The sequence below is a fragment of the Mobula birostris genome, chromosome 12, assembly GCF_030028105.1.
Source record: "Mobula birostris isolate sMobBir1 chromosome 12, sMobBir1.hap1, whole genome shotgun sequence".
Lineage (NCBI taxonomy): Eukaryota > Metazoa > Chordata > Chondrichthyes > Myliobatiformes > Myliobatidae > Mobula > Mobula birostris.
In genome coordinates, this window is record NC_092381.1 from 59573329 (window position 1) to 59598400 (window position 25072).

At 42.3% G+C, this 25072-nt stretch overlaps 1 protein-coding gene across 1 annotated transcript in view; it reads right to left on the reverse strand.

The window, feature by feature from the left end:
• LOC140206343 (interleukin-12 receptor subunit beta-2-like) overlaps positions 1–25072 on the reverse strand; it is an 85229-nt gene that overhangs the window by 42498 nt on the left and 17659 nt on the right. The window contains exons 5-11 of the mRNA XM_072274692.1: positions 19742–19911; positions 17555–17709; positions 12858–13011; positions 8647–8729; positions 3908–4115; positions 2666–2896; positions 2163–2264 (exon numbers count right to left, since the gene is read on the reverse strand). Coding sequence (XP_072130793.1) covers positions 2163–2264; positions 2666–2896; positions 3908–4115; positions 8647–8729; positions 12858–13011; positions 17555–17709; positions 19742–19911 — 1103 coding nt within the window. The remainder of the gene's footprint in view (positions 1–2162; positions 2265–2665; positions 2897–3907; positions 4116–8646; positions 8730–12857; positions 13012–17554; positions 17710–19741; positions 19912–25072) is intronic.

Sequence of the window (25072 nt, forward strand, 5' to 3'; positions counted from 1 at the left end):
GGTTCTGGTAGATGAATGAAAAGATGAAACACAGGCATCGAATGGCTTAGTTTGCAAGTGTTCTGTGTGGTTTGTAAATGAATCACCCAGTTTCTACACTTGAACCTAATCTGTACTAAGTTGTTTGATCAGAGCGAGCATGACAGCAGGATTGCTGCTGGTTGCTGTCAGGCCCTTAAAGAAAAGCAGCTGGAATCCTAGTTCTGATCAGTGACTTTTTCAAACTATGGGGACATTGCATGAGGTTGATTGAACTGATTGTGACATTACATGACACAAGAAGGTGGTAGAAATAGAGCCAGTGATATGGGGTTCAAAGGAGGAGAAGATGGCAGTGCGTGCGGCTTCTCCGGTGATAAATATCTGTAATCTGTCAAGTAGGGGACCGTGCACAATTCTGAGTTGATGGAGACAGACATGAGAGTACGGAGGAACATCTGGAAAGCTTCTGAAATGCCCGCTTCGCTGCCGCTGCTACTGTGTGGTAACAGGAATCTCTGGAGCAGTAGGCCCCGAATCCTCGGCTTTGCTTGTTTCAGCGGCCGGGGCTAGGTTGAAGGCGCTCGGCAGAGGATGGCACTCGGGAGGCTGTATCGGAGGGGCTGGTCAGAGGCCCGAATTTTTCGGATGGACGGACTCAGTGTCAGCTGTGGTTGGCTGCTTCCAAGGTATCGGCAAGTTGACCGTGCCTGGAGGTTTATGGCAGGGAGTTTCTCCCTTTTGCTATCGGGGACTTGGGGACTTTGAGACTGTTTTTTACCGTGCCCATGGTTTGTTCTTCATCAAATTATGGTATTGTTTTGCACTGCTGTAACTATATGTTATAATTATGTGGTTCTGTCAGTGTTAGTCTTTGGTTTGTACTGTTTTCTGTGATATCACTCCAGAGAAACATTGTATCATTTCTTGATGCATGTATGCATTTCTAAATGACAATAAAAGAGGACTGAGTGTTCTCATAATCTAAAAATCCCTAACCTTGGGTGCTGCTGTTGCTGAATTTTCACATTCTCCTTGTGACTGTGTGGGTTTCCTCTTTGTGCTCTCGTTTCCTCCAACATCTCAAAGATGTGTGGATTGGTAAATTAATTGGCCATTGTTAATTACTCCTAGTATGTGAGTGGGGAAAGAGGTGGTGAAAAATACGAAAAAAGTCTAAAAATTGGATTAATGTCATTTTAGTGTAAATAAATGGTTGATGGTCAGTTTGGATGGTGGGCTAAAGGGTTTATTTACGTACTGTGCCCTTTTCTTTTTAAAATGTGTTTTTTATGATGTGAAGACTCTACTGGACTCTAAGCGCAATGCTTAGCGCTCAGCTGGGAGGAGAAGACGGTCCTCGGCCGCGAGAAGGAGAAGCTGGCGCTTCGCTGGGAGAGGGAGAAACTGGTGCTCAGGCCAGAGAAGGTGAAGCTGGCGGAAGGGCAGAGAAGATTTGGAGGAGCTGACCTGGGTGCATACCTTGCTGCTGCCTGCCACTCAACGACATTAGAGTTGGTGTGCGATAGCAGAGTGCAGTGTGACTGTGAATGAATGTCCAAATTTCTCTTGTGATCACAGGACTCTGTTGGACACTGATGATGTGAGATGCCGCAGGCCTGGTTCCCTTGTTTGGTGGACAGACAGGTAACGAGGCAGCAGCGTGGCCTAGGTTGTAGCGCTGACAAGGCCTCAAGCAGGCTTGCCTGCTGCTGCAGTCCCGGTGAGATGACGCTGCATGCGGTGCAGTTTGGCATCTGTGCTCGGTTCAGAGCTGGCCTCTCCCATCTGTGCTGCCTTCCAGTGTTCGGCCGGTGGAAGGACAGGCTGGATTGCCAGGAGCTGTACCATCAATTTGCATCTCGCTTAGGGACTTGGACTGTGCATGTGTTTTCTTGCATAACAACATGTATGTTCTGTTTCTCTCTCATTATTTTGAATGTACGTTAAGTGTCTGGGCCCCAGAGGAACACTGCCTCATTTAACTGCATCCATGTACACTCTGAATGATAATTAAGCTGGATTTGATTTGAATTTTTTTGTATCTTTAAATGATTCTGTGGCTTCTAAGATCTCTCGGACAAGGGAACAAAGTCTGACAGTCAGTCACTCTTACTTGCTAGAGAGGAAATTAAAGATATATGAAAAAAATAGAAAAAAAGAATATTATACCAATCACTTACTTCCTTCTACTGAATATCCCTGGACTAAGCTAGATCTTCCTCGTCCATTCTGGTAGGCTGCAGTGACAGAAATATTGTAGCGTTTTCTTGGCATAATGCCTCCTAAATAATGAAGATAAATTGCTATATTAAACAAAACTGCTTTATGACAACAGAACACAAAGAATATAAAATAAACACTCCGTACAAATCCACACATGTATAATCTATTATGACCTCTACTACAATGGGGGGTCTGATACCTATTGTCCTCTTTCGTAATTTTGTTCTATGTCAATGATATTTCTGTGACAGCAATAGCACAGTCAGTAGAAGGCTACCATGGAGCCAAGACCAATCCCTGGAATCTACATCAATACAAATCTGCTCAGGAAAATCAGGAACTACTTTCCTGTATTGGGAGGTGACCTCCAGTACTCTAATTCACTGGTTACTTAAGGAGGATGGAGACATGACTCTGAGACGCAGCAGGCAATGACAGCTGCAGTTCATTGTAAACTTACTTTCTTCTGTTAGAAAGTCCTGAGATGAAGAAGTCTGTCCTATAAACAAAGAAAGATTTGCTCTAGGAAGTCTCTTCCAACTAAGCAGCTCCTTGTCTCTGTTTGTAGCTTCTATCCAGTCGACTACATAGCCTAGCACTGGCTCACTGGTTTCATCTGGTGGCTCCCATTTGACAAGTACTCCGAAGTCTTTAGCCCGTTCCACCTTCAGGTTTCTGGGAGCCTTTAGTTCTGTTTGGTGAGAATAAAAGCACAATCATATTGTTCACATTATACCTGTGTCAAAGAGGACTTATAAACCAATACTACATGCAGAAGGCTGGAGGGACCCTACGAGCCAGGCAGCATCTATGGAAAAGGGTAAACAGTTGAAGTTTCAGGCCAAGACCCTTCGTCAGGACCCTCAGGCTGAAATGCCGACTGTTTACTCTTTCTATAGATGCTGAGTTCCTCCGACATTTTGTGTGTTTTGCTTGGATTTCCAGCATCTGCAGATTTTCTCATGCTTGAGTCTCCCACTACTGACACTTTCTTTCCTGAGAGGGTGGGTGGCATATTGAATTGCTGAGAGACCCTTATTGGAAGCCAGTACTCAAAAGCTCAGGCTGCTGCAGAAAAATGTTGCCTTTTGTCCTGTTACAACTACATACCCTACCCAATACAAAGTAAAATCCCATTTCATACCAGTAAGGCAAGTTAGCAACCGTTGGTCTCAGCTCACAGTGATGGTGTGGTTTTGACGTCTTTCCTCTGCCCTTTGACCTGATTCCTAAGCACCAATCGGTGTGATATCTTTGCTCATTGAAGACTTGAGACAAGAAGATAGTTTATCAATGAAACAGAAGTACAGCCAATGCTAGATTTGAAATTTCCAATAACTGCTAGGTAACTGTGCCACATACACTGATTATTAATCATTTTCTGGACCATTAAGCAAAATTGCTCCCTAGTTTTACTTTCTGTTCCTGGGCTTGCTCTAATGGAGTAGGTGCAGGAATTAATGTCTGCCATTGCCTTTTCTAATTGTCTGCTATCGAAGTGTCTCACCCTTTTTCTATACAGAGTCAAATCTACACCTTCCTTTTCAATGTCGACTGTTCTGAGAAATGAGTGGGAGTAAAATCTATATCAGCCTCTAACCTGTGACAGGAAATGACAGTTCTTGAAATAGTTGTATGTGTAAATACAAATAAATGGAGAATTTGGCTTCAGAGCAAGGCTCCTGAAAATAATAGAAATTACTTGCTTCTCCTATGTGGAGCACTGAGGGTGTTGTGTTTCCTTTGGAGTTAAATGCGGTGATGAAGATAGTGTCTGATTCCCAGGGTGTTCTCCAGCTGTACTGGGTTTCTGTTACATTCTGCTGGATGAATTTTCTCTGTCCATTTTGTAGATAATAAAGATGATAACCCAGAATAATTCCCCTTGTTTCCTGAGGATGGCGGAGAGGCTAGGGAAAGGAAAATATTATGTTAATAAATGGCAGAAATTTCTTGGCAAAAAAGAATCAATAAGTTCCTTAATGAAGGATTACATTTGTAGAACACCAAGTGATTGTTAGAATTTTGCGTCCCACCACAAATTTATCTATTACTGTTGGCAGATTAATGGATTAGGTCAGTACAGGGGCAAATGCTTCGCCTGTAAATGATCAGGTTTTTCCTGGGAAAGGAAGAGACAGAAGATCCAATTACTGCCATTGCTAAAAATCACTGAGTACTGATGCTGAAAAATAAAAATTCTGGAAACACTCAACAGAGTGCTTCACCCTTCCTTGTGTAGCTGGATCCTGGATCAGATTGCTGGCAGGTGGTAGGAGTGTGCTCCCTCACCTCTGTCCCTCTGACCCTCAACTCAGGGGCTTTCAGGGCCATGTCCTAAGCCCCTTCCTTTACTCACCGTACGCCCATGACCGTTTCGCCACCCACAGCTCCAATCTGCTAATTACATTTGCCGATAATATTACATTGATTCGCCTTATCTTAAATAATAACGAGGCAGCCTACAGAGAAGAAATCATCACCCTGCCACAGTGGTGTCAAGAAAACAACCTCTCCCTCAATGTCACAAAAACAAAGGAGCTGGTTGTGGACTACAGGAAGAATGGAGACGGGCTAACTCCTATTGACGTCAATGGATCTGGGGTTGAGAGGGTAAACAGCTTCAAGTTCCTCGGCATACACATCACCGAGGACCTCACGTGGTCTGTACATACAGGCTGTGTGGTGGAAAAAGCACAACAGCACCTCTTTCATCTCAGATGGTTGAAGAGGTTCGGTATGAGTCCCCAAATTCCACAGGGGCACAACTGAGAGCATCCTGCATCATTGCCTGGTATGGGAACTGTACTTCCCTCAATTGCAGGACTCTGCATAAAGTGGTGTGGATAGTCCAGCACATCTGTAGATGTGAACTTCCCACTATTCAGGGCATTTACAGCAACAGGTGTGTAAAAAGGGACCAAAGGATCATTGGGGACGCGAGTCACCCCAACCACAAACTTTTCCAGCTGCTACCATCTGGGAAGCGGTACCGTAGTAAAGCTAGGACCAACAGGCTCCAGGACAGGTTCTTCCACCAGACCATCAGACTGATTAATTCACACTGACACAGTTGAATTTCTAAGGTGTATTGACCATCCTGTTGTATATCTTACTGTACGTACTATTTATTACAGATTACTATAATTAGCACATTGCACATTCAGATGGAGACGTAAAGATTTTTAATCCTCAGGTATGTGAAGGATGTAAGAAATAAAGTCAATTCAATTCAATTCAGATCAGGAGGCATCCATGGAGAGAGAAACAGCCAAGATCCCCCACCTGAGCCCATCCCGAATGCTTGCATTTAACCCATCTTCCTCCCTTCTCACTACTACCATCGGGCGGTGGGGTGGCAGGAGTCCAGGGTCACACACGACCAGGGTCAGGGTCAGTTGTTACTCTGCAACCATTGGGCTCCTGGACAGGTTTCACTCACCTCCTCGCTGAACTGCCTCCTCAGCTGTGGACTCACTTTTGGGGACTCTGCTGTGCTTGTTCTGTGTATTATTTTTTACTCTTTTATTATCTGCCTGATTTGTACTTTTTTTCTGCACACTGGATGTTTGTCGGCCTTTGCTGTGTGTGTGTTTTTTGGTGGATCCTATTGTGTTTCTTTGTTTTGTGGCCGTCTGCAAGAAGACAAATCTCAAGGTTGTGCATAGGGCAGTGTACATTCTTTGATAATAAGTGTACTTTGAACTCTGTCAGCATTTCAGGTTTAAGAAACTGCATCAAAATTTCAGATTTCCAGCATTGACAGGTTTTCCTTCCAGTGTTGAGGCTTGATTGATGCACGTATTAAATGAACTGTGTAAGGAAAGACTTAAAGACTGCATCTCTAATAAAATCATGGGGTGGATGTTTCTGTGATCTTTTCCACTGGACTGGAGGGAAGTTGGAGTCGAGACCCAAACAGAATGCATACTTGAGTCTCAGATCACACCATCCATATAGTGTTTGACATTTGGGCAGCTCACTAGTGGGGCAGTGTTGAAAAACATAAGGGCTCACCATGGAGAACAATCAGTCAGTAACCTATATCTACCTCTGCAAGAGTTCAGTTTTAGGAGGTTTACATCAGTGCTTCTAAAAACAAATATTTACTAAGCCTTTCCCCCCTTATGAGCAACTTACACAAGTCTGCCACCCAGTCCTTCCTAACTGGCACATTAGTCTGACTTGTAAACATATACAGTCGCTATCCATTTATCATTGCTGAGTCTAAAGCCTGGAACTCTCTCCTCAACAGCACTGAAGAATTACAGTGGTTCAAGGCAATGGCTCATTGCTATCATTTTTAAGAATGGACAGCGAAGGCTAGCCTTGCCAGTAACTCCACTATCCTGAAGAATGAATAAACATGGATGAATGGCCAGAGCTCCCTTTCAACCTGCTGACATTTCAAAATTACAGCAGGGTCATGCAGACATCAGAGGAACCTGATTTGCACAGATTGTGAGGTTCCTGCATATTTCTGGCAAGAACTCAAGCAGCTCTTTTCTCAAAGCCACAAATGAAAAAGCACAGACCCAGGTGGGGTTGGATGGGCACAGCAGCAAGCTCTGTGCTTCAACTTCGATAGCACTAAAACTGGCCTCATGGAAGAGCTGTCTCAGCCTCATTACCATCCTCCATAGAGCCTCACAAAACTGTTGGCTCACTGTCTTCACAGTGCAACTGAGAAAGGGAAGGCAGAAGTCAAAAATGAAATTAGATTTGTAAATTCTGTAATCTCACAGTTTGTCACGAGAGGGAGCTCTCTTAAAATCGGTTAACTTGGAGCAATTACATGGTCCCACAGGAGATCATTTTGCATTTCATTGCCAACACTGAAATGTTTCTGCAATATTTATCCAATCCAGCTAAAGGAAATTTGATGTGCAAAATTAATACCAAACCAAAGAGCAATATGCTCATTTTCAACCAGACCTGCACTCACCATTCCTAAATGGTGGATAATTTAAAGCAGTGGTCCCCAATCTCTGGGCCGCGAAGCATGCAGGGGTGCAGCGGTAGCCGGGAGGCACCCAGCACATCTTTAAGAAAAAAGCCGAAATAAACAAACTAATTAATTAGCTGCCACCCGGAAGCCAGTCTTCATTAGAGAAACTGAGGTGGAGAGGGTCAATAACTTTAAATTCTTCGGCATTAAGGATTGACGTTTCTCTCTCTGAAAAGTTTCAGAGGATCTGTCCTGGGACCAGCACGTAACTGTCATTGCAAAGAAAGCATGGCAGTGCCTACACGTTATTAGAAGTTTGTGTAGATTCAGCATGTCACCACGATTCTGACAGCCCTGTCTTTTCAGCCTGTCTGGGCTGGCGTTTAAATTGACCAAACAATGGAACAGCTAAAGGCTCCAGCGCCCTGGAAAGAGGCATGAACATTGCGTAGAGCAAGTGAAATCGGCACTCACCTCTGATCTGGGCCAACATTTACGTGCCGGGTGGCACCTAATTAATTAGCTTGTTTATTTCGGCTTTTTTCTTAAAGACGTGCTGGGTGCACTCCAGCTACCGCTGTACCCCTGCATGCTTCGTGACCCGGAGGTTGGGGACCACTGATTTAAAGGACAGCATGGAGACAGATTCTGTGTATAGAGAAGTACCTGGCAAAAGGCAAAAGGCAAAATGCCAGGACTATAGGTAGGAGTATCAGTGGGAACACATTCTGTCACACTCATTTTGGAAGAGTACCATGGAAAATTGATTTATCCTTGTCAGATTATTTCAATTTGCATCAATGTATTAAGCAGATCTATCTCTGTGTATGAAGAATACAGGGTATTTAGGAATTGGATATCAGAAAAAAAGCTGCTCTTCAGAAATAAACCTGCTCTGCAAATGCTGCCTTCAAAACTCTGCGGAAGGTCCGGTTGTCTGCAAGAAGGGCAGCATCAAGAACAGGCTTGCTTTCTCTGAGCGGTGTGCTCTGGAAAAGGCAACCCCACCAGGAACTGTGAAGGAACCTCACTAAAGTTGTGGGGTGTTTTTCAATCAGGAGCATAGTTTGAAATGACAATGGAAGGTAGGTAGCCATGTTAGTCACTACACTCATCCATGCACACAAGTATTGGGAGCAAATGAAAAATATATTTTCTGGATATTGTGGCATATTTATAAGATATTTACTTGCAAGCACTGAAAGACAGATCCAGGAAAGAATTCTGCACTTTGGAACTGAATTTATACTAAATTTCCATCTTGTTTGGATTACTTTTAAATGCCAAAAATGTAATTAGAGGTAAAATAACCCACATCCCATTTTAATGCATCACCATTTATACTGGGTGCTAACAAGCATTTTGACAGAAATAACTTCAGGAATTTTTCATTACAGCCCTTTGTCCGAACATAATGTATGAAAGCATTGCTGCTGATGGCTATTTGTGCCTTTGACTATAACAACATTCTGGGTATGAAGTGTTCAACAAACCTTCCAGCAGATGATTATTCTTCTATGTTTGTTCAGATAGGCTGGCTCATGTAAACTCCATGCATCTAAAACTCCCACTGGTTCTGCAACAATTAATCAGGGAAGAAAAATAACGTTTTCTGCTGGAATAATGGCTTTTAACAGAAACACAATTCAATTTTAACTCTTTTAAGTATTACATTTTCACACTTTCAACTGTGACAGTATAACTCATTTCATACAGTATGTCTACAGGTCAGGGCAGTGAACCTTGTCGCGTGGACTTTCATTATATTTGCCCAAACATATAGATACAGATACTTATACACATCTTCTTCAATATAGGCAAGGATGAAATGCACCCAGCATGAATGGATTTATAGATCTTGTCACTAATGCTTTATTGATGACTGCAAATTTCAGGTGAGAACAAGCCAGGAGTTCAAGCAAAGTTACTTTCTGTTCTCTTATTATGTTGAGGATTGTTTAAGGATGGCTGGAGTCTGATTGGGCTTGTTAAGGGCATTCTACCATACAAATCACATGACAAGTAGCGGCTATGTCTGACGTGGTAGAGGTACAGACACTAAAGGGGCTGAGAATGACAGGAGTGTTAGAAGCTTCAAATGGTTGAATTTAATATCAGAGAATGTATGTCGTATACCACCTGAAATTCTTCGCAGACATCCATGGAACAGAAACCCCAAAGAATGAAAGTAAGCTTTATGAGAAATCAAATGAATGTTGCGTTTTAACATGACATTAAAACAATATACAGTGCTCAGTTCTAAGAGAAACAAATAATTAAATGAGTGCGTTTTTTTTGGAAAGGGAAAAAGGGGAAAAAAAGTCAGCAATTAGTACAAGACAAACAAATGTAACCAAGTTTGGTAATGCTAAAATGCTGCAAGAATGCCCTTCACAAAATTGCTCTCCTCAACGCAGGTGCCTCTCACAGCTGTGGGCTGAGCCCATTGCTGTCCACTCTGCTGATACGTGACTGCACAATCAAACACTTGAGTGATCACATTGTCAAGTTCATCAATGACACTAGAGTGCTGGGGCTCATCACCAACAACAACGAGACCGAGACCGAGATAGGGTGGAAGAGCTTGAGGCCTGGCGCCAGGCAAATGACCTTTTATTCAATGTCAGCAAGACACAGTTATCATCTTCAGAACTCACACCCCACTCTCAGCCCATTTCACATTGGTAGTGCAACAGTGGAAACTGGGAGCAGTTTCAATCACCCAGGAGTACACATCTCGTGCAATCTCTCATGGCCCAGAACACATGCTACACAGCCAGGAAATCTCACCAACATCTCTAATTTTTGGGGAGGCTGAAGAGAGCTGGACTATGCACATTTATGCATGAATCATTCTACAGCTGTGCCGTACAGAGCATCCTACAAACTGCATCACTGCATGGTATGGAAACCGCACTGTGGTAAACTGGAAAGCTCTACAACAGGTACTGCCCAAAACTGCCCAAAACTGCCCAGTGCGTCACCTGCAGCAGCCTATATGCCATCAAGGACACATATACAGGAAGGTGCTGGAAAATGGCCTGTAACATCATGAAGGATCCCACCTACCCTGCTCATGGACTGTTTGTCCCACTCCCATCAGGAAGGAGGCTATGTAGCATCTACAGCAGGACCACCAGACTCAAAAGTAGTTATTTTTCCCAAGCAGTAAGGCTGACCAACACCTCCACCCACTCCACTATACCCCCTCCTCTACTATGTTATCATTTCTTGTCAGTTACCTTATGTACAGACACTACTGTGTCTACCGTCACTTTATGGACATACAATCAATCTATGTGTATAAGCTATCTCATGTATTTATACATACTGTGTTTTTAGATTATTTTTATGGTGTTCTTTATTTTGCTGTGTTCTTTGTGTTGTATTGGTTCTGGAGTAACAATTATTTTATTCTCCTTTACACTTGTATACTGGAAATGACATCAAACAATCTTGCATCTTCAAAACCCAGGAGTGTGTGATGGGGAAATGAGTCATTACAACCCATATTTAATTACCAGTAACAGTAGTTACTACAAGGCAAGCATTTGACAGGGAGGCCTGGACGTATAATAGCTCTACCAGCAGGTGGAACAATAGGGGTGTGAGCTCATAACATTTCGACTCACAGAACATGGAACAGCCCTTCAGTCCAACCTAATTTAAGTGGTAATTAAAAACCCAACTAAACTCATCCCTTCTCCCTACACAATGTCCGTTTCCTTCCATTTCCTGCATATTTATATGCCTGTCCAAATGCCTCTTGAACACCTCTACTGTATTTGACTCTACCACCACCCCAAGCAGCACAATCCAGGTACCCACCACTGTGTGTAAAAAACATCCCCCACACATCTCCTCTGAACTTTCCCCTTTTTACCTTAAATGCATTAGACACTGATCCTGGGAGAAAGGTACTGGCTGTCTACTCCATCTATGCCTCTCATAATCTTATAAACCTCTATCAGGACTTCCTTCAGCCTCTACCACTACCACTACCACTCTGTGTTGGGCATATGGCCAAGTGGTTAAGGCTTTTGTCTAGTGATCTCAAGGTCGCTGGTTCGAGCCTCAGCTATGGCAATGCGTTTGTGTCCTTTAGCAAGGAACTTAATTGCACATTGCCTTTGTGTCTGTGCGAGGAGTGGTGCCCCACACAGACTTCCAATCTGCGCCTTGTAAGGCATGAAAATGCCTGACACAGGCCTCTCATGGTCTGAGTCGACGTTCCCTCCCTACCACTCCAGAGAAAACAACTCAAGAAAACAACTCATCTTTGCTTATAGCAGTTGCCCTCTGCTCCAGATAGTATCATGACAAACCTCTTCTGCACCTTCTCCAAAGCCTCAGTGCCTTTCCTGTAATGGTGCAACCAGAAGCGAATGCAATATCCCACGCGTGGTCCAACTTGAGCTTCATAAAAGATACAATACTACCTCTATCTTTATCTCAAAATGCCCCAGCAAATTAGTATGCTCTACACTGATCTCCCTATCCTCCACATTCTTCTCCTTCAAAGCCAATGATGCTGCACTTAATGGAAGAATTATGTTTTGCACAGGGACTGAAAGTTGAGGGGTTATACTGATTGAACTGATAATGAACTGCTTTCTCCAGTTTACACTTCACACCTGCAAGGACACTCAATAGGATCACACTCCTTTCTTAAATTAGAAGGTTCACAAATACATTGCCATATAATTTGAATCTGAAAGAAGTACTTAAGTAAACAGCAAAAATATTGGCATGATAGAATTGAATAAAGTTCCATGCGATGCAAGAGATTTATTTGTTTTTTTTTGTTGTTCTTATTAACCTGAACTTAGTAGTTCATGAACAGTAATAGCTCTGCAGAGCAGCATCCAAATGACCACTGGAAGGCTAGCTGATCACAGCAAGTGTTACATTTGACCCCCAAGTATATCCAAAATCCAGATGTGTACTTCCAGTGTCTAACACTGAATACTGCGCACAACAGCATCACCAGTAGATGTTTCCCTCCCTTCCTAGTCCAGCAATGCCACTACTACCACCTTTTGATCCCAGACAACGTAATGGATTCTTGGACCACACTCAATAATAGGGCCTAGTACCATACAATGAATGTTTGTAATCTCACGTGTGAGGAATGCTTGCTTTACTGCCACACTCCTCACCTGTAACAAGGTAATCATCTGCTTGAGACCTAGTCATTGCTTAGTCAACATCAATATATTCTGACCTCCTAGTGCCCAAGGGAATGCCGGTTTCAACATGAATTTTTGAAATACTCTTGTGTTCAAGTAATTGGATCTCACATAATATCAGAAAGATCTCTTGTGTTAAAATAGCAAGAAGTGGGAGTAATGGGTGGGGAGACAAGGAAGGAAAGCTGAAGTGTTAGGAAAGGTGGTGCATAAAAATTGATGGAGATTAATGATCAGGGTAGGATATAGCCAACTAAACAGAATACTTAAAGTTTTTATGGTCTGAAGAGAAAGAGAACCCAATCTAAGATCACCAAATATAATCCCTTCTGTATTAAGAAATTTCTTTTGAAGCAATTGTATACAACATTAAATTTACAGTCCACATCTAATCTCCCCCATCAACACACACACACTTGCTCAATGACCATTGTTGTACATATTTAACATACATGATGATGGGTTTACTGGGTATATATTTGTTTTTATTATCTCACTGAATTGCTTCAACTCACCTGCCTCAGGGGTTTTGGTGATGAATGACCTACTCCACTCACTGCTGTACTTATAGCCTTGAACATGGATGCAGCGGATCTGAAACTCATATTCTCTGAAGGGTTCACAATGGCTGAGATAGCTCGAATTGCCGGTGATATTACTCTTAGCAATCTATAATAGATGACAGGAAAACAATCTATAAAATCATCTCATTTTAAATCCACGGCATTAAAATATATTGTCATACGACAGTGCTTGCCACACAATAAAATCTCACAGCAGCAGTACCTTTGTTATCACAACGCATATGCACATTATTCAGTTATCTGTTCAAAGGAGCATAATATATAATTGTCATTATTCTGTATGTAAAAGAGATACACTGAAGAAAACCCAGTTGAATTTTGCACTAATATTAAAGTGTTGCACCGCAGGTATAATATCTCCAAGGATGGAAAGACCATGCGTAGTAGTTGATCCCTGCATTGCTCTTGGGGTTGCCATGGAGTGAGGGTCATAAGTAAATCCTCTGGATGGATAGATCCATTGTGCCATTCAGGGAACCGCTCTGGTCACCTGGATGTAATGATTAAGGGTAAGATTCAGATTAACTTTATTTTTTTTTCAGGATGTGGGCACGGCTGGCAAGACTAACATTCGTATCTGTCATATTTTCCCCTTAACAGGTGGCTTGATAGATCACGTCAGAGGATGTTTAAGAGTCAATTACATTGTTTTGTGCCTGGAACCAAATGTAGTCCAAACTAGTTAAGGATGGCTGAACTCCTCTCATGAAAGTCAGATAAGCTTTGATAACAGTCTGATAGGCCTTCCCTACGGCAGACAGTACAATTTATCTTTGGAGGAATCTAGAGAATCCACTCAAGCTTCACAGCCTTTAGAAAATGGTTTCCATCCCATATTTTGCTATGTGAAGGCACATTGACTGTGAGACTAACTGACCACAGTGAGTCTGCCACAGAACCAAATCCACTTTGGACTGAAGGCTATACCATTGCTGCTAATTTCTTCACCTTTCTCAACACACTGCTGCACTTCACTTCCAAAATGCTTCCTACTGAAATGGAAGTAATTTGAAAGACAAGTGGAAAACTGTTCATTTTTGTTGTCTACACACCAGAACGGAGGCCATTCCCAAACTGAGTTATCAAGTTGTAGGAAGTGCAGATAGTGCCCACCTAAGTTCACTTTCGGAGATCAGATTGTCAATGATTCAGGGAAACCAACAAAGTGAACTTCAGTCCTCCAACAGCCTGTCCCAACTGCACAATAAAGGTCTATAAAACTCTAGGAAATGTGGATCACATCCCATACCTCTGGACTCATGTTCCAGTAAAGGGTGATGCTGATGAAAAAAACTCACAAATGCCTTCAATGCACTAGCATGGCCTATGGCCATTTAAGAGGAAAAGAATCAACTTTTGAAGATCAAGATCTCAAACAGAGCACAAAAATCATGATCTACCAGGAAGTGTTGATTCCTACCTGGCTACACACTTTAAAGACTTTGACCACTCATAGTAGGCACTTCAAAACACTGGAGATGTACCACCAAATGTAAAATTAATATCCCGTGGTAGATCTAATTACAGTCAATCAGTTGCAATGGACAAACCTCATCATTTGCACGCACAATACCAAACTCCTGAAAAAGGCACACCGTTCCTAAGAAATTAAAAAGAAGACTGCAAAAGTGGTTCAAAACTATTCTCAAAGTCTCTGAGAAAAAATATAATATCATAGAACATAAAACATAGAAATCTACAGCATATTAAAGGCCCTTCGGCCCACAGTGTTGTGCTGACCATGTAACCTACTCTAGAAACAGCCTGGAATTACCCTACTGAATAGCCCTCTATTTTTCTAAGCTCCATGTAGCTAGCTGAGTCTCTTAAAAGACCCTATTGTATCTGTCTCCACCACTGTCACCGGCACTGCATTCCACGCACCCACGGCTCCCTGCGTGAAAAACCGAGCCCTTACATCCCCTCTGTACTTAGTTCCAAGCACCTTAAAACTCGTCTTAGCCATTTCAACCCTGGGAAAAAGCCGCTCAATGCCTCAAAGTCCCTCAACGATCAATGCCTCTCATCATCTAAAACACCTCTATCAGGTCACTTCTCATCCTCTGTTGCTCCAAGGAGAAAAGGTCAAGTTAACTCAACCTATTCTCATAAGGTACACTCTCCAATCCAGGTAACATCCTTGTAAAATTTCCTCTGCACTCTCTCTACAGTATCCACATCCTTCCTGTAGTGAGGTGACCGAGCAGAGCTAAACACAGTACTCCAAGTGGGGCGTGAAAAAGGTCTTATATAGCTGTAACATTACCTCACGGCTCTTGAACTCAATCCCACAGTTGACAAAGGCCAACACCCAAATGCCCTCTTAACAACACTATCAATTTGCGCAGCAGCTTTGAGTGTCCTATGGATACGGACCCCAAGATCTCTCTGATCCTCCACACTGCCAAGAGTCTGACCATTAATATTGTATTCTGCCTTCAAATATGACCTACCAAAATGAACCACTTCACATTTATCTTGGTTGAACTCCATCTGCCACTTCTCAGCCCAGTTCTGCATCGTATCAATGTCCCATTGTAACCTCTGACAGCCCTCCAGACTATCAACAACACTCCCAACTTCTGTGGCATCAGCAAAATTACTTCTTCATCCAGGTCATTTATAGAAATCACAAAGAGCAGAGGTCCCAGAACAGATCCCTACAGAACAACAATGGTTACCGACCTCCATACAGAATACGAACCAGCTGCAACCACCTTTTGTGAGCAAGCCAATTCTGGATCCACTAAACAAGGTCTCCTTGGATCCCATGCTTCATTACTTTCTGAATGAGCCTTGCATGGGGAATCTTATCAAATGCCTTTCTGATATCCATATATAGTATATCCACTGCTCTACCTTCATCAATGTGTTTTGTTAATTCCTCAAAGAACTCAATCAGGCTCGTAAGGCACAACCTGTCCTTGACAAAGCCATGCCGACTATCCCTAATCAGATTATGTCTCTCCAAATGCTCATAAATCCTCAGGATCTTCTCCAACAACTTGCCCACCACTGAATTAAGACTCACTGTTCTACAATTTCCTGAGTTATCTCTACTCCCTTTCTTGAACAACATTTGCAATCCTCCAATCTTCTGGTACTTCTCCCTCTCCCATTGATGATGCAAAGATCATCGCCAGAGGCTCAGCAATCTCCTTGCTCACTTCCCACAGTAGCTTGGAGTATATCTTGTCCAGTTCCAGTGACTTATCTAATTTAATGCCTTTCAAAAGCTCCAGCACATTCTCCTTCTTAATGTCTGTATGTTCAAACATTTCAGTCCGCTGTAAGTCATCCCCACAATTGCTAAGGTCCTTTTTTTCTAGTGAATACTGAAGCAAAGTATTCATTAAATACCTCCTCCGACTCCATGCACACATTTCCACTATTGCACCTGATTGGTCCTATTCTCACATGGCTCATCTGCTCCCAAGTTATGCTCCCAAGTTCCTACCTAATAGCATCATATTTCCCCCTACCCTCATCAAGTGTTTTCCCAAATTGTCTGCTCCTATCCCTCTCCAGTGCTATGGTTAAGGAGATAGAGTTATGATCACTACCTCTAAAATGCTCTCCCACTGGGAGATCTGACAACTGACCAGGTTCATTTCCCAATACCAGATCAAATACAGCCTCTCATCTAGTTGGCTTATCTACATATTGTGTCAGGAAACCTTCCAGAACACACCTAACAAATTCCACCCCATCTAAACCCCTGGCTCTAAGGAGATGCCAGTCAATATTAGGAAGGTTAAAATCTCCCATCACAACAACCCTATTATTGTTGCATTGTTCCAGAATCTGCCTCCCTATCTGCTGCTCAATGTCTCTGTTACTATTGGGGGGTCTATAAAAAGCACCCAGTAGAATTATTGCCCCTTCCTGTTTCTGACTTCCACCCACACCGAATTAGTAGATAATCCCTCCATGACTTCCTCCTTTTAGTGACTCTATCCCTGATTAGCAATGCCACACCCCCACCTTCCTGTCTTTTTTGAAACATCTCAAGCCTAACACACTCAGCAGCCATTCCTGCCCCTGAAACATCCCAGTCTCTGTAATAGTTCCACGTATTGATTCATGCTCTAAGTACATACAGAAGCCTTGTGTGAATGTCAGAGGAGCACTCCACCTCCTATACTACCTCTCCATCAAGCACCTTTTGCCCCAACTGTGGCACAGTCTGCAGCTCCCTCACTGGCTTCATCTGCCACGTCAGAACTCACAGAGGAGAGGAAAATGCAGAACTACAACAAAGTTTTCAAAAGTAAACAATAAAGCTTGTCTCAAGATTCCTCCACCCCACCACATCCATTGTACCAAATTCAAGGTTGAAATGATTCCTAGAAGTTCTGCAGGAGCATATTTGTTGGTTAAAAGTAACATAAAAGGCATGACAGTTGCAGGAGGGATAGAGGTTAATTACAATTTCAATTCCATTCAGTACAATTTTTCCATTTGTGAATATTATCTTATAAATAAAGATTCTCTAAATAAAGAAACTGACACCATGTGTTACTCTTGGTGAAAATTTATTACTAATCCTGTCCAGGGAGGACCAGAAAGACAAAAAAGAACAGTATAAACAATGTAAATCTGAATTCTGCAACAAATCCAGAACCTACCGGAGTCCAGCTGATTTCCGGCTCTGACGTTACTTTATATTTCACTTCAACATCACATTTTGCACTTGGTGTTGATCTTTTCCAGTGAATAATAGCCTTGCATGATGAATTGTTTATAAATTCAGCTTTTATGATTTCCGGAGTGTCAGGCACAACTATTTGAATGGAAGACATTGTTAGAAATTGGTATTGAAATTAGATTATAATTCTCCCAACTTTCTCCCCTCCTCTGTAAAAGTTGGTCTTGGGGAATTTATTTTGTGTCAGGTTCTATTAGTGCAGAATTCCATCTTGCAGTGCTTCAGACATTCTAATTTTCTGCTATGGTTATGGCAGTCCTCCAGAAGAAATTCAAAGGACATTCAACCTAGCAGACACGTGCAGGATATGTTTGCAGCTTTTGCACTTACCTCTATGTTCATGATCAAGGTCACAGTACTCCTTGGGTTAGTTACACCTAAGCATACCCACTGGTGGCCTCCACCAGTAACCTGACAAACTTCTGTGGAGTCCGAAGTAATTCCTTTCAAGTGGAGACTTTGACTGAGTCCTCTGTCACTGGGGGCCATGGTTTCAAATTACAGAAAATTTTGTATCAGGGTGGCTCTGGAACTCAGGGTTGGAAATTCCTTATGATTTCAGATGATTTTTAAAGCATTACTTGCTTCCTGAACAGTTCCTGATCCCCACCTGGTCTCACATTTCTGTGTTGACAGCAAATCTGGGGTAAATGGAACTTGAGCTCCATTGGGTCATTATGAACACCTTCATGCTGGCTTAGAACAGCATACACATGGGTCCCAATCTGAAATCCACTTTGTCATCTCTTTTACATATGTCAAGGTGACAGCAAGAGTAAATTGGGATAGAAACATAGAAACATAGAAAAACATAGAGCATAATACAGGCCCTTCAGCCCACAAAGCAGTGCTGAACATGTCCCTACTTTAGAACTACCTAGGCTTTACCCATAGCCCTCTATTTTTCTAAGCTCCATGTATCCATCCAGGAGTCTCTTAAAAGACCCTATCGTTTCTGCCTCCACTGCCACCGCTGGCAGCCCATCCCATGCACTCACCACTCTCTCTGTAAAAAAACTTACCCCTGACATCTCCTCTGTACCTACTTCCAAGCACCTTAAAACTATGCCCTCTCATGCTAGCCATTTCAGCCCTGGGGAAAAGCCTCTGACTATCCACACAATCAATGCCTCTCATTATTTTTTACACCTCTATCAAGTCTCCTCTCATCCTCCATCGCTCCAAGGAGAAAAGACCCAGTTCACTTAACCTATTCTCATAAGGCATGCTCCCCAATCCAGGCAACATCCTTGTAAATCTCCTCTGCACCCTTTCTATGCTTTCCAAGTCTTTCCTATAGTGAGGTGACCAGAACTGAGCACAGTACTCCAAGTGGGGTCTGACCAGAGTCCAATATAGCTGCAACATTACCTCTTGGCTCCTAAACTCAATCCCGCAATTGATGAAGGCCAATGCACTGTATGCCTTCTTAACCACAGAGTCAACCTGCGTAGCAGCTTTGAGTGTCCTACGGACTTGGACCCCAAGATCCCTCTGATCCTCCACACTGCCAAGAGTCTTACCATTAGTACTATATTCTGCCATCACATTTGATCTACCAAAATAAACCACCTCACAGTTATCTGGGTTGAACTCCATCTGCCACTTCTCAGCCCAGTTTTGCATCCTATCACTGTCCCACTGTAACCTCTGACAGCCCTCCACACTATCCACAGCACACTCAACCTTTGTGTCATCTGCAAATTTACTAACCCATCCCTCCACTTCCTTGTCCAGGTCACTTATAAAAATCACAAAGAGTAGGGGTCCCAGAACAGATCCCTGAGGCACAACGCTGGTCACCGGCCTCCATGCATAATATGACCCGTCTAAAACACAGTTGCAGACAGCTGTGAATGGCCACAGTTTATAAGCCCTTTGGTTTGTTCTGTGTTGTGATTCATTACAACTAAATCCAGTCTTGTTCACAAAAATGCATTTGCCCTCAGGAATGAGATGATGGTTAATGGGGAGACTGCACATTTCTAACGATGTGGCTCAACAGTAAATTGCTTAAATGTACTATACGCCTACTGAACCAGAGTCGCGAGCCCTGAAATTACAGATAGTAAAATACATTTGTAACTATTTCAATTATAACTCTTACCTATATCATTGAGCTCAAAAGTCAACCTCTTGGACGTTGCATTTCCTAATGCATTCACAGCTTGCACCCAAACCTTGTATACCAAGGCGTCTTTAAGATGGTGTCTGGGGACAGTGACATTGCTGGTTCTGGATTCTGCTGGAAATCTTTGTTCTTTGCCAGTTTTCACACTGTAACACAAGATAATACAGCTGTCACGCTATGTTACAGCTGTGCAATCTCTTTCACAAAAACAAAGGGTTAGAAATTTTCTTAGAATCAAAGTTCAAAGTTCAAAGTAAAATCTATTATCAGGGTACGTACATGTCACCACACACAATCCTGAGATTTTTTTTTTGTGTTGTTCTTTCTTCACAATTATATTTATATTGTGAGTTCAGGACAGGTCCTTTGAGACAGCGGATCCCAGGATTTAAAGTTACTGACCCTCTCCACCTCTAATCCTTCGATGATTACTGGTTCATGGATCTCTGATTTGCCTCTCCTAAAGTCTACAATCAGTTCCTTGGTCTTATTGACATTAAGTGAGAGGTTGATGTTATTACACCACTCAGCCAAATTTTCAATCTCCCTCCTGTATGCTGATTCATCACCCCCTTTGATACAGCCCACAACAGCAAACTTGGATATGGTGTTGGAGCTGTACTTAACCACACCGTCATGGGTGTTAAGTGAATAGAGCAGGGAGCTAAGCACACATCCCTGCGGTGTTCCTGTGCTGACAGAGATTGTGGAGGAGATGTTTTTGCCAATCCTAACTGATTGGGGTCTGCAAGGAGGAAATCCAGGATCCAATTGCACAAGGTGGTATGGAGGCCCAGGTTTTGGAGTTTTGAGGGGACGATGATATTAAATGCTGAGCTGTAATTGATAAAGAGCATCCTGATGTATGCATCTTTATTTAAAGAGTATTTTATAAGAGAAATAACAGGAAGAAAAGCGTAAGTTCCAGAATTTGATATCTGAAGGCATGGCAGCCATTTGTGAAGTGACTGTATTTGGGGATGTTCAAGAGACTATTGGAGGAGAATTGATATCTCAGTAATTTGTGAGGATAGAAGGTGCTACGGATAACATCAGTCAAGGCTTGGGGAGGTTTTAAAACTGAAGTGTCACTTAAAGTGAGGATTGGGATAGGTCAAAGGGTAGAAGAGAATGGACAATCTCACCTGGACCCTCAACACCAACTCTTTGGACAAGAAAACACAGCAGCATCTCTACTTCCTGGGCAAACTGAGGTGAGTGAGGCTTCCTGCCCCTCTCCATTTTAATCAATTTTTACAGGAGCCCTATCAAGAGTGCCCTGACCAGCTGCATCACTGTCTCGTACGGGAATTGCAAGACATCTAACCACAAGTCCCTAAAAGGATTGCAAGGACTGCTGAGAGGGTCACTGGGGTCTCCCTTCCACTCATCAGAGTTATTTATCTGGAGCTCTGCACATGAAGGGCCCTTAGCATTGTCGATGATCCATCCCATCCATCCTACAATCCCTATGACCTCCTACCATCAGGCAAGAGATACCGTAGCATTAGGACAAGAACTGTTAGGAGGGGAAAAAGCTTCTTCACTCAGGCTGTGAGACTACAGAAGTCCCTGCCACCACCCAGGTCTCATCACGTATGAAGTGGCAATAACATTACACTGTTTACTTTTTAACTTGAATTGTACATGCCTTTATTATTTGTAAATTTATTTGTGGCAATAAATAAATTTTACAAAGATGATACGAAGATTGGTGGAGGGGCAGGTAGTGTTGAGGAAACAGGTAGGATGCAGAAGGACTTAGACAGATTTGGAGAATGGGCAAGAAAGTGGCAAATGAAATACAATGTTGGGAAATGCATGGTCATGCACTTTGGTAGTAGAAATAAATGTGCGGACTATTTTCTAAATGGGGAGAAAATCCAAGAATCTGAGATGCAGAGGGACTTGGGAGTCCTTGTGCAGAACACTCTGAAGGTTCACTTGCAGGTTGAGTCAGTGGTGAGGAAGGCAAATGTTCGCATTCATTTCAAGAGGTCGAGCATACAAGAGCAAGGATGTGATGCTGAGGCTTTATAAGGCACTGGTGAGGCCTCACCTTGAATATTGTGAACAGTTTTGGGCCCCTCATCTTAGAAACATTGTGCTGGCATTGGAGAGGTTCCAGAGGAGGTTCACAAGGATGATTCCAGGAATGAAAGGGATATGATACGAGGAACGTTTGATGGCTCTGGATCTGTACTTGCAGGAATTCAGAAGATGAGAGGAGATCTCATTGAAACCTTTCAAAAGTTGAAAGGCCTAGACAGAGTAGATGTGGAAAGGATGTTTCCCACGATGGGAGCGTAGAGGAGAACAGGGCACAGCCTCAGGATAGAGGGTCGCCCTTTCAAATCAGAGATGCGGAGAAATTTCTTTGGCCAAGGCATGGTGAATCTGTGGAATTTGTTGCCACATGTAGCTATGGAGGCCAGGCTGTTGGGTGTATTTAAGGCAGAGATTGATAGGTTCTTGATTGGACATGGCATCAAAGGTTACAGGGAGAAGGCCAGGAACTGGGTTGAGGAGGAGGGGAAAAAAAGGATCAGCCGTAATTAAATAGTGGAGCAGACTTGATGGGCTGGATGGCCTAATTCTGCTCCTACGTCTTATGGTCTTATGGTAATATTGCTTTGTGTGTATGTATGTGAGCTATACTGTATGTACTGTGTTGCGCACCTTGGTCCAGAGTAACTTCGTTTTATTTGGCGGTATACATGTGTACAGTTGAATGGCAATGAACTGAACTTGAACTTCAATGGGTGAACAGAATGTGAAGTGAGTTAATATACAGGCAGCTGAGTTTCAATGGTTTTGTTGTCACAGAGATTGGGACATGGGCACCTGTTGGAATGCTTACAGGTGAATAGATGTTGCTGTGATTTCAGCAGATGAGCTGTGGTAATGGGTAAAATCAAATAGTATTCCACAGCTAGGAAAAGGCAGCCCAAGTGTTGGCTTTGATTTACTCTTTGGTCATACATGATCAAAAAGCTCTGAATAGTCTAACTCAGCTTCAAACGCTGGTAGGGAGAGGGGCAAATCAGCAATTAGGGAATTTATGGCACTGATTGAAAACACTTGCTTTGACTTTCCTGTAGTTATTTAGAAAATTTTTTTGTTCATTCATTTCTGACTGTCAGATTAGCAGACTGACAACTTGGAGATAACAGGGTAGAGAAGAACGATGGAACATGGGAGATGGCAGCATGATAAAGCTGGATGCCATGGAAACCAATGCAAGGCATTTTGGATGATGCTCCAGTGTTTACGCCATGTCGCAGTTTTGGTTTCATAACCTTTCGTTACATTATATGATAAATATCTATCAATCGCAGTTTTGAAATTTTAGTTGAATTTATCTCAGCAGTGGTGGAGAGGTTTTTAAGTAGGCAGTAAGCTCCTCAACAATATCCCAAACAACATTTGTTTTCTTGTCTGAACACTGCATCAGGTATTTGTACCTGAATAGTGGATAGCTCATGAATGGAGCATGGCTCAATCCATTGATCATTCTCAGTAAAAGGTGGGTGTCTTTCACCTCGATAGTAATACTTCACTAAATAACGCTCACAGATACATTAACAAATCCAAGTTACCATTTGGAGGGTTTCACTTTCAGCTTTGCAAGCTTGTAGTTGAGGTTAATTACCAGAGGAACTCATGGTTTAACACTTGATTAGTTATTCTTGAAATCAGAACTTCAAATGAAAATCGACATGTAATGACAGCTTGGTTTTGTGGCTAGAATTATCCTGGCCACAGATGACGTTTTAAAGAAACAAATAAGTGCCAGAAAAAGAGTTTTATAAGTTAATCTAATAGAACAAGGTACGAGGGGTGATTGATACGTTTGTGACCTAAGGTAGAAGGAATCAATTTTAGAAAACCTAGCACATTCATTTTTCAACATAGTCCCCTCCTACATGTACACACTTAGTCCAGCAGTCGTGGAGCATACAGATCCCCTCTTTGTAGAAGTGGTCCACAGCAGGGGTGATTGATAAGTTAGTGGCCTAAGGTAGAAGAAGATGAGTTATTAACTTCAAACTTTCTGCATTATCACTCAAAGAGTTGAACTGCACGTGCATGTAATGAGAGCATCTTGGACCTCCAGGTGGTCCATAGCAGGAGTGATTGATAAGCTCGTGGCCTAAAGTAGACGGAGATGAGTTATACAGCTCTCATTACATTCACATGCAGTTCAACTCTTTGAGTGAAAATGCAGAAAGTTTGAAGTTAGTAACATCTCCTTCTACCTTAAGCCATGAACTTATCAACCACCCCTGCTGTGGACCACTTCTGGAGGTCCAAGACGCCAACTGCTACAAAGAAGGGATCCGTATGCTCCATGACCGTAGGACTAAGTGTGTGAATGTAGGAAAAATAAATGTGCTAGGTTTTCTAAAATTGACTCCTTCTACCTTAGGCCACGAACTTATCAATCACCCCTCATATCTTACTGCAAGGTTATCAAATTACTACTGATAGGAAAGCTGTGAATACAAAATATTCTTTCGGTTTTGCAGGCCCAACATCTCTGACCACAATGCACTTTTCCACAGAAATGCACAGCAAATGCCAGTAATTGGGAAAGTTCAATGAAAAAAAACAATTCATGGTCAGTACTTATACTTGCTTAATTTGGGCATAGAAATATACCCACATGATGTTCATTCTATGACAAGGAAAAGCCTCCTTATTCTCGAAATATATGTACAAAATACTCATGCACGTCATCTAACATTGGTATAAAATGGAGTTAGTAAGCATATAAAGAGGCCATTAATTTATGTACATTCATGCTATTCATAATAGGATTTGTTCTACCTCAAGTTTAGTTACTAACCTTACAGATCACAGCATTTCAGTATATACTACAGTGGATTCTGGTTAATTGGGACATCAATTAATCAGGACAGCTGCTTATCTAGGACTACTCTTAAAGAACAAAAACTAATCAAGGATTCTCTTTGTTTACTTCGGACATGATGCCACTTAATTGGGAGAGGAGGCTGTTGAAGAACGGCTTCTAACTAGTGTCAGTTGCGTGTGCTTGTGTGGCCATTACACTCTATACAGTGCTTAGAGTGAACAGTTTTTAAATGGCGTCATTTGCATATGTTCATGTTCAAAACCCAGTGATTTTAATCACTGATAGTTGGTGAGAAATAAGCAGTAAGACAATTTAGAACTGTTTTGCTCACTGTGGTTTCAAGGATTCAGACTTGGAAATGCCAGAAACCACAAAAGTGAAAATGAAATAACTTCACTACTTCAACAAGTTCGGAACTACAAAGAATTTGA